Here is a 15,380-nt window from a genome sequence, read left to right as displayed (position 1 = left end):
TGGAGCTACTCCCGAGGAATAGGAGAGAAGACTTCCAGGAGATTTTGAATGAGGGCATGATGGTCCAATCAGGTCATCAGCTCTGCGGCGGACGCCTCTCTCCTGGCGGCTCATGGTTACTGCCATGGCATCAATTTACGACGACATGCCTGGTTGCGCCTGACATCTCTCAAACCGGAGGTGCAACAGAGTCGCTAATTTTCTATTCTCTGGATCGACTCTCTTTGGGTCACATGCGGATGAGATGACCCGCATGAAGGCTGAGGTAGAGACACTTAAAGCCGTTGGAGAAACCAAAGGAGCAGAGGAAGTCCTTCCGCCCATTCCAGAGGCGGTATGGATCTCAAAGACGAGGGCAAGGTCGTCAAGCTGGTCAACAAGAGCAGCAGTACCAGCAGCAGCCATTCCAGAGGGGTAGAGGGGTAGAGGCGGACAGCAGTCCTCATCGGCGCTCAAGGGCCCGGCCGGGTCTAAGCCCTGAGGTGCTACTTCCCCCTCTTCCGTTACACGCTCCGATAGGGGGAAGCATACAGAATTACTTGGCAGGGTGGAGAAAAATTACTCAGGATAAGTGGGTGCTGAATATTGTTTGCAATGGATACAGTCTTCGTTTCGTCAGCCCTCCTCCAGCGATTCCACCGGTTTACTCGCAGTTCCAGCTGCTCGAGCTCCAAACGGAGGCCAATACCCTGTTAAGAAAAAGGGCGATAGAAGACGTCCCTTTGTCTCAAAGGGGAAAGGGTCTTTACTCCCGGTTCTTTCTGGTGCGCAAGAAGGACAAGAACGAGTTCAGGCCCATTCAGGATTTGCGACAAGCAAACAAATGGATTCGCAGGGAGAAGTTTCGTATGCTGTCTCTGCACCAGATTTATCCTCAACTCTAAAGAGGAGACTGGCTTTGCGCAATAGATCTGCAAGATGCGTACTTCCATGTGCCCATTGCACGGAAACATCGGAAGTTCCTGCGATTTCTGGTCGGCACAAATCACTATCAGTACACCGTACTACCGTTTGGACTGAAGTCTGCGCCCAGGACTTTTTCCAAGTGCATGGCAGTGGTGGCGGCTCACCTGAGAAAGAACAAGGTGTTTTTCTACCCGTACCTGGACGACTGGTTGATCAAAGCCTCCACCTTCCAGGAAGCGCAATTGCACTTCAACAGGACGGCCGTTCTGTTGAGACAGCTTGGGTTACACATAAACATGTCCAAGTCTGTTCCGACTCCTGACCAGTGTCTACAGTACTTGGGAGCCTCCATCGATACTCTTTCAGCAAGCGTTTCTCCTTCGGAGGAGCGACGCTTATCGATCCTTCGGAAGGCTCAGACTCTCATGGCGGTTCCATCTACGACAGTGAGGACGGTGTCTTCTCTACTGGGGTCGATGGCCTCTTGCATCTTCCTCACACCACATGCACGCCTCCACATGAGGCCGCTGCAGGAATGTCTGGAGGATCAGTGGTACCAGAAGCGGGGGAGCTGAGATGACAGGATCCGGCTGTCCCTTCACGCTTAACAGTCCCTGAAATGGTGGTGCTCAGCAGATAATCTCCTCAAAGGGGTTCCATTCCACAAGGACATTCCAGTTCAGACTATTGTCACGTATACTTCTCTCCAAGACTGGGTGCCGCATTCAGACCATCTACAGATCCAGGGAATGTGGTCCCCGGCGGAATCCACGTATCAAATCAATTTCCTGGAACTCAGAGCTGTCCACTTGGCACTGATGGCCTTTCATCCGTCCTTCCAGACCAACTCCTTGCTTGTACAGACGGACAATACGACCACAATGTATTACCTCAACAAGCAGGGGGGCTCAAGATCGCGCACACTGTCACAAGAAGCGCAGGCGATCTGCCACTGGCTGCTAGCCAGAGGACTGACGATAACGGCTACCCAACTGCCAGGTGTGCAGAATGCGCAGGCGGACGCACTCAGCAGGCTGGTACAAGAAAACCATGAGTGGGTTCTAAACGACAAAGTGCTAAGAAACATCTTCGACAGGTGGGGCACTCCGGACGTAGATCTGTTCGCCAATGTCGAAAACAGAAAATGCAGAGACTTCGCCTCCAGGTATTACCAACCGGGAATTCTGGGGGGAACGCGCTTTGGATCAGCTGGTCAAACAGCTTTCTGTAAGCTTTTCCACCCATTACCCTGATTCTGGCGGTGCTCATCAAGCTGTCTCATTCCAGAGCGCGGATGATCCTCATTGCTCCGGAGTGGCCCCGACAGTGGTGGTTCACGGACCTGCTTCACCGGTCTCTCCTACCCCACCTGCAGCTGCTGTGTCGGCCGGACCTTCTCGCGAAGTTCGGGGGACAGATGGTGCACCCCAACCTCTCATCGTTGAGTTTGGCGGCATGGCTCCTGAGATAGTGCAATATGGACACCTGAATCTGCCGGACAATTGCATGAATGTACTTAAGGAGGCTAAGCGACCTTCCACTAGGACTTCCTATGCCTACAAGTGGAAGAGGTTCTGCATCTGGTGCACTTCCAAGAACTATGATCTGAAGACCTGCAAGGGAGATGTCATTCTTCCATACCTTTTGCATTCTGCTCAATCTGGCCTTAATTTTCTTTCGATTTAAGGTTCCCTTGCAGCATTAACTGCGTATAGGAAATGCCCTTCACAGACATCCTTCTTCCAGATCCCTGTGATTAAAGATTTTTTGGAAGGATTGAAGAAAGTGTTTCCTCCTGTTCGGCGTCCTTCGCCATCATGGGAGCTGTATGTGGTGCTGTCCCGGAGCCTTTTGAACCTATCCATAAGGCTTCTCTGCAGCACTTGTCATGGAAGGCGGCCTTCCTTGTGGCCATTACATCGGCACGCAGGGCGAGTGAAATTCAGGCATTGTGTTGCCAAGAACCTTATACTGTATTTCATGCTGCTAAGGTTGTGATGCGTACTCACCCTACGTTCGTTCCTAAGGTGATTTCTGATTTCCATGTCAATCAGACTATAACGTTTCCTACGTTCTTTCAGAACCCTTCTACTCCAGCGGAGAGGTCTCTTCATTCCCTGGATGTCAGGAGAGTGTTGAAATTTTATTTGGATAAGAACAAGGACATTCGTAGGTCAGACCAATTGTTTGTCAATTATGGGTGGGTCAGGACTGGTCTGCCACCTCGAAACAGTCCATCTCGAGGTGGATTGTGTCCTGTATCCAGTTATGTTATCAGAAGGCTAACAAGACCTTAGGGGGTAAGCCTAAGGCTCATTCTACCAGAGGCAAAGCAGCTACAACAGCTTTGCTTCGTAATGTTCCCATTGCAGAGATCTGCAGGGCTGCCACTTGGAAGTCGGTCCACACCTTTGCTAAGCATTAATGTCTGGACTCTGATGCCAGAGCAGATGCTTAGGTTGGGCAGGCTTCATTGAGAAATCTATTTGCACAATAGAGGTGTTGTCTGTTTTTTCTCCACCGCTGGGTTGGTTGTTTGGGATGGGCTTGCCATTCTATTCACTAGATTGACTATACACCAAGATCCCCTACTACAGAAGAAGTAGTTTCTTTTCTGTAACTCCAGTTCTGTTGTAGGGGTATCGTTATAGTCATGAGCGCCTACCCTCCTCCCCGGTGGGGAAAATGGTACTGTAATGTATGCTACAGGCCTTGCTTTATACACCTTCAAAAAGAACTGAAAGTTAAAGGACTTAGGCTGTGCATCCTGGGATACCGAGGGCACGGTATCCCTTTTCCAGACACATAATGGCAGCCTATGGGGGCTTGTCTGTCCAACTCTTCATCTCGATCATTTCAAGGATTTTGGTGAAGGGGAGTTTTCTCTTTGAAGGAAACTTGGTAAAATGTGTAAAATATGACATTGCTGGCTATCCTTTTCACTAGTTAGATAAAGTGGTGGCCTTTGTAGCCTTGGAAGTGTTAGGGTGCATTATTTGTCTTGATTTTCTCTTAAGTGTCTATGTAGGACTGCAAAGAAGACATCTTAAAAGATTATTTTTGATTGCTCCGGGGTCCACGCACATCGGAGGGACTATTCACTAGATTATGACTATAACAAAGATACCCCTAGTACAGAACTGGAGTTACAGAAAAGAAACTACTCCATCTAAAGCAAATGTCTAGACTTTCACAACCTCTTTACAAGCAAATTCCCCTCACTCAAGATCTACACGTCAGTGTGGATATGCCCCTCCACTTTGCTACTCAACCATGGTCTATTGTGACACCCAATTCAGAAGAGCAATGAATAGTTATTCAAATCTCTGAAATAACTATTTTGCCTTGACAACCTCCATTCGTGCTTGAATAGTGTACAAGAACAGGGTATCATTACAAGAAGATTCCTTCCTGATTTAAAAATGTACAGATTACACCCTTATTAAAAAATTTAAAATCTTGCAGTCAATTGAAAGTACTTTAACCCCTACTGACCTGTAACCAACTTGCCCTGCTCTACTACGTTATTGAAAAATGAATGTGTGCCTTTGCAACTTGGCACTTTCATTGAAAACAACAATCATTTAGCACTGTACAGATCTAGCTTCAGAAAAGAATGAAGCTAAGAGACTGGCACCACAACAATACTTGCAGACATACACTGCATCTTGAATAATTATTTTACCGGTTTCCTCATCTTTTAGTCCTCCTGGCACCATTCGACACCATTGAACTCCAAATACTAATTTCTATTCTGGAATGTCTCATTTGCCTTTGGAATAGGGGTTTCAGTTGGTTTACTCCTTCCTAAATAATAGAGAGGAATTTGTTAGGGGACTTCTTACTCAGACCTTGTCTTTATTCCCTATGGTGTACTTCAACAATCCTTTCTGTATCCCACTCTTGTTTAATGTGTATGTTTATCTTCTCTATTGAAGGCGTTCACAAACCAAAAGCCAGACTATCGAACCACCACAAATAGAGGTCTATAAACAGCTCCACAAAAGCCTCCTGGCACCTCTTGAAGTAGAAGTACTGGCTGACGTTTGTTAGGATAAGTAAAGGTTGATCACATCACCTGTTTTCGGAAAGCTCCACTGGCTTCCACTTGCAGTAAACATGAAGTTGGTAATGGCACCAATTAACCACCTTAATTCTCATCCCTACTACAGAAAATTTTGAAAGAAATCACAATCACAGTAGTAAAAACTATTTTAGACTTGAAACTAAAATGTAACTCTCACCTGCCTCAATCTTTCTCTGGATATCCATACCTGTGACTTTCTACAAGAAGACGTCTACAGTTCAGGAGAAATAAAAACTCAAAATGCAGCACTTCAAACGATATCCAAGAATGTAACTTCTTGATTCATTCCCCCTCTCTTCATCCTCCCTTTAACATCTTGGTTTGTTTTTTCTCTGTTTCTCTCCTAGCCTCCTCCTTTAAAGAATAATTGATGGACTCATTGTTGGATAGTTGTAACGCCCCCTCCCCCCCCATATTTAATACCTTTTCTTTTTCTCAGAGGCAGTCTCATTTTCTTACCATTTAATTTGAAACACATTTATAGCCATTGTCAAGTGTAACTGCACTGAATATAATTGAGAAAAAAATCTCTCACCCACTATACTACCATACTTAGGTTGGTGAGACCCGGGAACTTGGATTTGTGTATGAACCAGTGTGAGCGCATCTTGCATTCCTTAAATTACTCACACCCTTTTAAATTATTTTATACTGGTACGTTTGACAAATACAGGCTCTAGAGTTCACTGAAATTATCCATTGTTGTGCATAGCAATGACCCTGTTTCATTAATCATAAAACTACAACAATGGCAGTTAACCATTTATTCTAATTTGATTTGAGCTCCACTTGTCATTATATTGTAACTGTTAAAGTAGGCTTCTGTGAACCATAAAACTGAAGAACTATATATTAAGAATGCACGTTTATGAATTTGTTAAGAAAAATAGAACTTTAGTTCTAAAGAAAATATGATTTCAGAGGATGGTCATTTATCTTCTAAAGCATGAAGGCTAGAGTCCAAAAACTACTCTAAAAAGAGAAGCAACTTACTGATAAAATTGGATTTTAAATGTTCTCAGGGATTTAGTACATTTAAACAAGGACGTGCGAAGGTGTCATACTCTTACATTTTCACTCAAAATGTGGGTTTTTGTGTGCGAGTTTGTATGGATTTTACAAATTGTCTTGTTTTCTAGCATTGGCTTTTTCATGGGTCACATGGTTTGATTATTTTCTAATGGTAGAGCTTGGACCCGTGCTTGCCGATGAGATGTTCAACAATGAATAATAGTGATGCTGGAGAATTAGTACCACTGTTAAGTGATCTGTAATCTACCACACCTAAGGCACTCCCAAGACCACTAGAGATGTAGTACTCTGGTTTAGTATCAATGTTTTAAATCCAAAATTAATCTAATAGCTTGTTGTTTGAGTGGGAGCCAAGGTGGAAATGTTAAAATAAAGCTGTTTCATTTTTTTTAAGGATGTCTCTCGTGCCAAGTTTTCAAACATGCTTCCAGACCCTGTTGTGACACCTTCAACAGCACCTTCCTTAAAAGATGAAGTGGATAGAAAACCAGAATACCCAAAACCAGACACAAATCAAATGATTCCTTTCCAACCAAGACATTTAGCTCGTAAGTTCCATAAGGTTATGCGTCATTCAGGTTTCTATGGAAATAGTTTTGTGGTCTACATTTGCAGATCTGTGTATGATGGGTGAATGCTTGTGCCAGAATGCATGATCACAGGTAAATAATTTTTTGATGGCCAGCATGTAGATTACATCTAGAATCATAAGCTATTTACCTGCATAAAAAGTATTTCCTCATCCCAAGAAAGTGAATTAATCGAAAGCAGTTTTTTAAATTATAAAAAAAAAGTCGCTCTTATAAGCCTGCTCTAGAACCTGTATGCAAACAGACGCACAATAAAGGAAACACCACAAGACCATTATTTAGTTTCACACAAGTATGGAAATAAGACTGAGGTGTTGCATTCATGTTTATGTGGGGTCTGCAACTCAGGGTAGGAAATTTAACGCAGGTAAATGTAGAGGAGGCAGAGCCTCTGTCCAGACATGAAATGCATACCCAAACTCAATTCCAGTTTACAACACGGGAGACGTATGTAAACATTAAGGGTGGGGGAGGGTTGCCTACAAATGTGGCATGGAGTGAGGCAGAGGTCCTGGAACAACAGATGCAGACTGCGTTAGAAGAGCCTAGACGTACCTCAAGTCAAACTTCTTTTTGGTGCAGTTAACACTGTACGCTTCTGGCTAAGCAAGTTTAGTTCAATCATAGAAGGGTTGCATCTGAAACAGGCAATCTGATGCCTCCAGAAAGAGAAAACGAGATGGATGGATAAGATTTCATACTGGTACATTTATGTGCTGATAGCTGCAGTGGCTTTAGAGCCAGTCACTTATCTAGAGTCAGAATTTTCTTTGAATCGGTCTTGTTCTCAGCCAAGCTGCACCACGTATCACTAGGAAGCCAGAGTTGGTTTTCCAGAGGAGGGAGTTGAATCATTATCATTTTGTATGGTCCACCACTCCTAGGGCAGACAGATCACTACACGGATTCAGATTCTGTAATTTTAAATGCCTCCTACAGTAGAGATTTACGGGATGTGTTTACAGAAAATAGAGAGGGCGTGCTCCAAAAGAGGACTGGTTTTACTAAAGGAATTAAACAGATATGGCATTAAGATCAGTTTCTGGCTAGTGACCACCTTAAGGAAGGCTTCCCACCACAAATCTCAGAACACAACTGGCTTGCACAGGATCAGAGGAGGACAAAACTGTGGTGTTCAATCTGCCTGGGGCTTTTTGAAACATGAACCAAAGAACTTGAAGTGCTTCTCATGGGTCAGACCAGCTGGCTTGTTGTGGTCTCGGAGCCATAAAGAGCAACAAGGCCTTTCCTGAATAAGCAGACAAAATAATGGGAACTGGCGGCATTTGCGTAGAGCCCTGCTTGAAGAATGTTGTTGCCAGTCTCCCAATTGTGATCTGTATCTGGGAAGCTAACCTTTGTAGTTTGGGGCTCTTTCGAGTGGTCAGGAGTAAGATGTTCAGTAACCTGATAAATTTGGGAGCAATTGAACTTCTGGTGGCTATTTCTGATAATGATAAATCATGTGTCACCATGAGGCCATAGTGACATCCCTGAGTGTCGGGCACTCCATTAGGTTCTCATGGAAGTGAGACTCCAAAGTGATTCAAAAGAAGTTCAAAAAGGTGAATTTTAATCATTCATCCATCAGTTTTTTGAGTTTCATCAATCAATTTTTTCGCAGTAAATGCATCCAAAGAAAATTATCTCAATGCTCCAATGCATTTCGGGCTAAGGCAAGCCCTTCATCGGGGAGCCTCTGCAATTAAATCAGACATAGCAATCGGTATAATGGTAATACAAAACTTAACACAAATAAAGTTGGACACTAATAAAGTACAAGCAGGTGCATTACATTAGGTGGGTTAAATCAGGGTGCCGGTAAAATCTACAAGCGTGTGATAACGAGTGTTCTACAAACGTATAAAAGTGCCTAGCGATATATGTAGGGTGAAATCCAGGTGAAGGTAAACATAGATAGAATCATTAAAGTGACTAGCGGTAGCAGCGCGAGGCGCAGGGTGAAAAACATACTTGAAAAACGCGAGTGAGTGTACCAAGCCGCGTGCAGCGTTGGCAGCGCGAGAGGCGCAGGGTGAAAAACATACTTTAAAACGCGAGTGAGTTTACCAAGCCGCGTGTAGCGTTAGGCGTAGGGTGAAAAACATACTTTAAAAACGCGAGTGAGTTTACCAAGCCGCGTGCAGCGTTAGACAGCGTTTACCAGTGTGAAAAGCTCTTCAGTTACTCACAATGAATACAGTAGTCGCGAGCTTCACCCGCCGGTATCAGTGACACAGGAAGTGTGATCGGATTAGTAAAGAGAAAAGAAAAAATCAAAAAAGGACTAGCGTGTGGGTGATAAAATTGTGGTGGCCATCTTGGAAAGGTTACCAAAAGAATAAAAGTGCAGTAAAAAGGTACAAACTGTCAAAAAAGTTATTTAAAGTGTTCGCATATTTCTGATAATGAGCATTGATTACATTAACCTTACACCTCAGTTGATCCTTGGGGCATATTTTGAAATTTCTTTCCAAACAATCTCTCTAGATTCACTTTTCAAACGTTTTGTAATTATGATCATGGTTTGATCAATGCATTGTTCATTTAATTAAATTGGTTTCCAATTTTTAGGTCTCGCCTAGGCAGCGGGCATGCGCTGCTCTAGGAGATGACCTTTAGAAATTGGGCAGCTCTTTTCCACACACTCGCGCATGTGGCGGCATTCTCCTTGCGGGAGCGAGCAGCAACACGCGCGCAGGGGTCATGTAATTAGGGACACGCACGTGCTTGTTTACATTAGCCTGCTCACGGTCTCCTTGCCGGCTCAACATCCTGGCGCTTTCACTTTCGTTCGCGCCTGCGCTTGTTTGTTTTTGCGATGCAACACCCCATGCTTGGACTTTAACAGTGGTAGCCATGCAGCATTTCTTTTGTTGCGCGACGCCCGTTTTTCCCCAGTGCCTCATTAGGCTTCACCGAGGCAGTTTTTATTCGTAATGGCGGCCGTGCGTGCTCTTTTCAAAAAGAGTTGCTCGCCCGACTTGCACGCACATCTGCTGCAACTTGTTAATTTATAAAATATTTTATTTTTGCCAGTGCGGTATGCTTTAACCACAGCAGCTGTGTGATTTTCTCCCAATTTCGGTCTTGCCCTTCTGCTGTCTTGCTGCTCCTGAGTTCTCCTTAACTCTGTCTCCTGATCTCCTAGATCCTGATCATCTCCTTTCTGTTACTGCCTGGGTTCCGATTTCCTGTGGACTCCCAAACATCCCCTGATTTTCTCTTGTCCCTAACCTCAATGGAGCCTTAGTTTCCAACTTTTTGACTACGTTTTCCCAGCTTCCTGGTTGCGTCTTACCAACCCCCGGGCATCTCCTGGGAGTTGCACACTATGATCGTTGGAGCTTGAGAGTGAAACCACACATGCTCTTTCTCCCGATGCTGCTTATGGGTCTGAACGAATATGTGTGCTTAGTACAAGACCGGGACCTCTGCCCCCGCCCCTAGCCCTAGACAGCTTCCCCATCATAGACCTGGTCTCGAAGGTTGAAATATTAGTCCTGTTTGTGGTGCTCAGTGTTTCTCTGCTGGACTCTGAAAGTGGTAATGCTACTGAACATGTGAAAAACACACACAGCTACCTGTTATGATAGACTGCCAAAAGTGCACTTATGCCAGCCCCGGACTTGCACCTCTGCATTTTCTATTTTGGGCTTTTAGTTTCACTTTCAGCAACGGGCATGAGCTTCAAACTCGACAGCCGGACCTACAAAACTTGCCTATTTCAAGATGAAGTTTAACATTTTAAGGTTAGGTGAATTAAAAGTCTTCCCTTTGCAAATCCAGGCCCAGATCTGTAAACTGCTCTGGTAACACTCCTCAGGAGGAAATCTGTAAGGCTAATATATATTGGTACCATTAGTTCCGTAATTTTTTTTCTGCCTGTCAGACGCATGGAATTATCGTCACCAGTCACTCAGCCATTCCTGTTGAAGGTACTAGCCACTTGATTCCCTCACCACCCACTAGCGCAACCCCGTCCACCAACCACTACCTGCCCTCCACCACTTGTAGGAAGACCTCAAGGAGGTTGTACAGAAGGATCCGTGGGAATACTGAGGTGTGCCATGAGCGTCTGCATGCAACCACCTTCCACTTCACATCCTTCCCTGGCAGAGCGCCACAAAACAGCTAACAGTGGCAATATGCATTTTACAAAAAGTGAAATAGATTAAAACAGACTTTTTAGTTTGGCAGATTTCCCAAAAGTTAAAATGGACAATGCATTGCAACTGTGTGTACCCTTCAGTAAAAAAGAAACTACACATCGCACACATGTTGAGGAAAATCTTTTCTGCATTTGTTTACTTTTTAATTAAAATAAGCCTATCATTTACGCCTAACGATACTTCATGAGGGAATCAGTCTGCATGCTTAAATAATGCATTCACCTTGTTTTGAGTCAGTTATATTGTGTCTCAGAAGTTGGTGGGCTAGTAGGGTCGACTTGAAGGGTGAACTTGTGGAACTTGAGTGCCTTACTTCCAGTTGCTGCGGCCGCGAGGTGGGGCAGGAGAGCAGCTTTTGACGCCATAGGGCTGCTTACCTAGTCATCGTGAGAGGTAAGGACCGGCTGGAGGACTAAAGCCCGCAAGAGGCTGTGCCACTGCCAATTGTGAGGCCGTTGAAAGGCCACTGTGGGGCATTAGCGGAGGTTGCGGCGGCTTGGGCATCAGATTGGCAGCAAGACTAGCCGCGAGACAGGGGTGTGTCCAGGCTACGCTTACACCACGCAACACTGCATGCTAGAGCTTGTATAGAGCTCATGCCCCCCAGGGAGTGTCCAGTCCGATTTTAGGCACCTCCTGCTGAGGCGAAAAATACCAAACAAGCATCAAATAAGTCTCAGCATCAGCTCAACCCAGCAATCTGAGCTGAGCATAAGTTCAATTAACAAAGAGGAGTACCAGCAGGGGGGCGGCATCAGAATGCATCAGACACTCTCCCTGTGTCGGTGCCGCCTCGACCTTGACTGTCCTTACCCCTGCCCAGGCATCGGATACTGAGAGCAAACCCGGTGAGTCAGCGGAAGCAGCCCAACTAGGATGGGGGTGGTTAGCGGCTTGCCAGTGTGCCCTGCTCTCGGTTCTTTCAGTTCTCCTGGTCTCCGGTGCTCCTTCCTCTTCAACCTCCACCCTCTTGGTCCTTCTCCAGTCCAGCCTCCTGCCCAGCATATTGTCTTTCTGTCCGCCAGGCACTCATCCATTCGTCTATTTATCTTCTCCTCTCACGCTCTTCAAGCGTCCCATTAAAATCCACCATTCTTCAACTTCTCCACTCGAATTTCTTCATCGCCAGTAGCTTTTAACATCAGCAGCCGATTTTGAGCGCACTGGGGAACTTTGTGCTTGGGGATTCGGTGCAGCTACTTCATTGGCTTCAAGGCAATCTCAGGCACTCTCATTGAACAAGAGACGCCTCAGCCACGAGTAAAATACAAGAGGCTCAACTTCACCCAAGCCCCAGCTTAAGTCCTAGCTGGGTTCCAGAGAATGATAGGAAGATTGGCCACAAACAACAATAGTATAGTAACGTAACTTGAAATAGAGGAAACAAAGACTCTTAAATACACTTCCCAAAAACTATACAAATAAGGGAAAGCCATTAAATTCCGGAAGATTAGATCAGGAAAAATTTGCCAATTGGCAACAAGGAAAACATTTTAAAATACCCCTCCCTCAAGTAAAAAAAGTAAGACACCCAGGTCGAGAGAAAGGCTAGTTGAAGCACCAACACCAGAACCCACACAGTTCAATTTTCTCAAAAATGGAAAACAGAATTTTTACTTCCTAAAGGACCCAATGGCCGCAATCTATGCTCCAACAAAAGAGATATCAGAATTGCCTAGCCCCATAATGCCAAACAAATCAGGAAAAAAAGACCGTTACAGCCCAGGGGGCCCAAAACAACTGCACATGTCCATCTTCACTTAAAAGAGTCTCACTTCCCCCCGAGGCAGACCGAAGCAAAGTTAAAACAGAAAAATTGCAGCATGCAGACAGTTAACCACAGCAGCACAAGTCCACCTGAACGTATCCCCCGAGAAATAACAACAAAAAGGAAGAAGCTTACAAATGGGTAACAATAATGCTGCAACTGAAGATCCCCCAAAAAACCCAAGCAGCCAGGTAGCCAATCCGGACGAAGCTTGGACCTGCTCTCTTTTTCTTCTGACGCCAATCTCCTTCAAATCTTGGAAATTAATACAATAAAACCAGATATAACTGCTACATACAAGCAAGGGAAATTTCCATCAATCATCTCCCCAAAAGGAATGGACATCTGGTGGAGAAGGGGGATGGACATCAGGTGGAGAAGGAGGGATAGCCTCTACTTCCCTAAACCTGACTCCTAGAACCAACTCAAAAGAAGGAAGCTTCTTAATAAAAAACCAATCCCACATGGTGTCACCTCCGATAACAATTTCATCGGTAAGTAGGATTGAGATACAGGCTGGTTCATTGGGAATACTTACCCAGTAGATACCAACTGCCCCCTGGAGCAATCCTTGCTAAGTACACTGGAGCAAGCAACAAGGGTTCTAAATTTTCAATCCGATAAAATGGAGGTGCAGATAGTCCTCATCAACTTGATTGCAGAACATATCACAGGTATAAACGTCAAACTAGACATAATCACGGCTGTTCAGAACTTCAACAGCAGGTCACCTGTAGTTGTGGTATAATTATCGACAAACTGGCCAAGCTCCCACAAATACTGACAGATATATCTGAAAGAAAGGTTAGTATTAGATTCCTTACCTTAGAATATCCCCAGGCGTCAGACTGGATCCGGAATTTTTTGCGTAGCAGTACCCTTGTGCATCGGTAGGCGTCGTCCGCGGCTCCGCGTCCGTTGTCGGTGTCGTGGGCACCGTGATGACGTTGTCTGAATACTTAGACGCCGCCTCCGCGGGCTGACGTCAGTTCTTCTTTTTTCCGCACCAGCAGCGCAGATCCGGAAAAAGTGGTACCTTAGTCGATTTTTGACTAACTTTTTACGATCCCTTTTGATCATTTTTGAAGTCTTCGACTCCGAACGGTGCCGGTAGGGATGCCTGGATTCAAACCCTGTGTGGACTGCGACCGACTGATGTCGGTAACCGACCCTCACCGCCTGTGCCTTCACTGTTTCGGCGTCGACCACGACGACAAGGCCTGCCCCGACTGCCGAACCCTGACGTCGAAATCTAGGCGGGAGCGGTTCCGCAAGTGGCTCGAGCTCCGGCAGTCGGCCCCGCGCCGTGAGAGGTCCCGGTCCGGACGGAGGTCGAGGGACTGGTCGCGGGGTCGGAGCCATCATAGCTCCGGGAGTCACCATCGGTCTTTGGGCTCAAAGCACAAGAAGTCGAAGAGACTTCATCGCTCTTCCGAATCCCCCCGACGCTCAAGCGACGCGGCTGGGGGTTCGGGGGACACCGGCCACGCGGTTCCGTCGGAGTCGCAGGCATCGTGGCCTGCCTCATACCCTCCGGTCCCTGGGCAGCAAGCGACGCCGGAGGAGATTGAGCGCTTCCTCATGGCCATGAGGTCCCACTCTCCGACGACGGGCTCCACGGCGCCTTCGGGTTCAGCGGTCCCGTCTGGGGGCCCTTGGGGGGCGGGTGCTTCGGCCCCGATGCTGGCGGGTGCTTCGGCCCGATGCCGGCAGGTGCTTCGGCCCCGACGCCGCCTTCAGGCCCGGCGCCACAGGGCCCCGCTGCATCCGCTTCCGGATCCGGGTCGTCACCGGTTGACCTGACAACCTCACCGGTGCCGGTCCCTAGGGTGTCACCTCCGGCGACGCCTTCGGGCGACGCCGTCCCCGATGCCTCCCTCGATCCGGTTCCGGCATCAGAACGGCGCCGCTCTCGACGCCGCTTGGAGAGTTCTACTTCAACGAACCGGACCCATCCTTTGACAATCCTGATTTTCAGGAGATGGGTGATGAGGCGTATTGGGAGGGGTCTGAGGACCCTCTTGACACGTGATTGTCAGTCCCAGCAGGACTGGACAGGTGAACTTGGGGATGCCAGTGGTCTGGGCACTTCGCCAGACACTGGTTTTGTCTCACCCCCTACCGTGGCTACGGAGGAGGGTGCAACCTACAGTGTGGTGGTCAGGGCTTTGGGCCTTGAGCTCCCCGTCGCGGCTGTGAGGACTAACCTCCTCACTGAGGTCCTTAAACCCCAGTCAAGCTCGGCTGAGCCTCTGCTGCCGTTTAATGAGGTCTTGCTTGACGTACTTTTGGGAACTTGGTCAAGGCCCGCCACAGGTCCGCCTGTAGATGGGAACGTGGCCAGACGCCACCGCCCGCCCCGGGCGACCCTTGTTTCCTGTCCACCCATCCCACCCCCGAGAGCCTGGTCATCCAGGCCTCCAACTCCCAGATCACATTCCCGACGGCTCCCCCCGATCGGGAATCCAAGAGGTACGAGCAATACGGCAAACAGGTATTCTCCTCCCTGAGTTTGGGACTGCGGTCTTCCAACACCGCATGCCTCTTGGGCCGCTACACCCACTCTCTGTGGGACGCGGTCGCGAACGTGCTGACAAAATGCCCGACGGAAGTCAAGGCTAAACTCGCCCAAACCCTTGCGGAGGGTCAAGATGCGGCACGTTATTCTATCCGGTGTGGGCTGGATACCACCGACTCACTGGGCAGGGCGATGGCAACGACAAGGGGGCCATCGAGCGCGTTCCTGGGCCAGAAGTAGGGTGTGGTTGCTATTCCCACTACTTTCTGGTACCCAAGAAGGGCAAAGGGGGCCGATGCCCTATCTT

General features: G+C 47.1%; 1 protein-coding gene across 2 annotated transcripts in view; it reads left to right on the top strand.

Annotated features, from left to right (window-relative positions):
- Nucleotides 1–15,380, top strand: part of CSTF3 (cleavage stimulation factor subunit 3) — a 640,930-nt gene that overhangs the window by 513,402 nt on the left and 112,148 nt on the right. For both annotated transcript variants that reach the window (XM_086955867.1, XM_086955866.1), the window contains one exon: nt 6,420–6,573. In XM_086955867.1, coding sequence (XP_086811993.1) covers nt 6,420–6,573 — 154 coding nt within the window. The remainder of the gene's footprint in view (nt 1–6,419; nt 6,574–15,380) is intronic.

Source organism: Lissotriton vulgaris, chromosome 2_1, assembly GCF_964263255.1.
Source record: "Lissotriton vulgaris chromosome 2_1, aLisVul1.2, whole genome shotgun sequence".
NCBI classification, from domain to species: Eukaryota; Metazoa; Chordata; class Amphibia; order Caudata; family Salamandridae; genus Lissotriton; species Lissotriton vulgaris.
The sequence above is the reverse complement of the archived record's forward strand: the minus strand, read 5'-3'. Positions and strand labels throughout refer to the sequence as shown.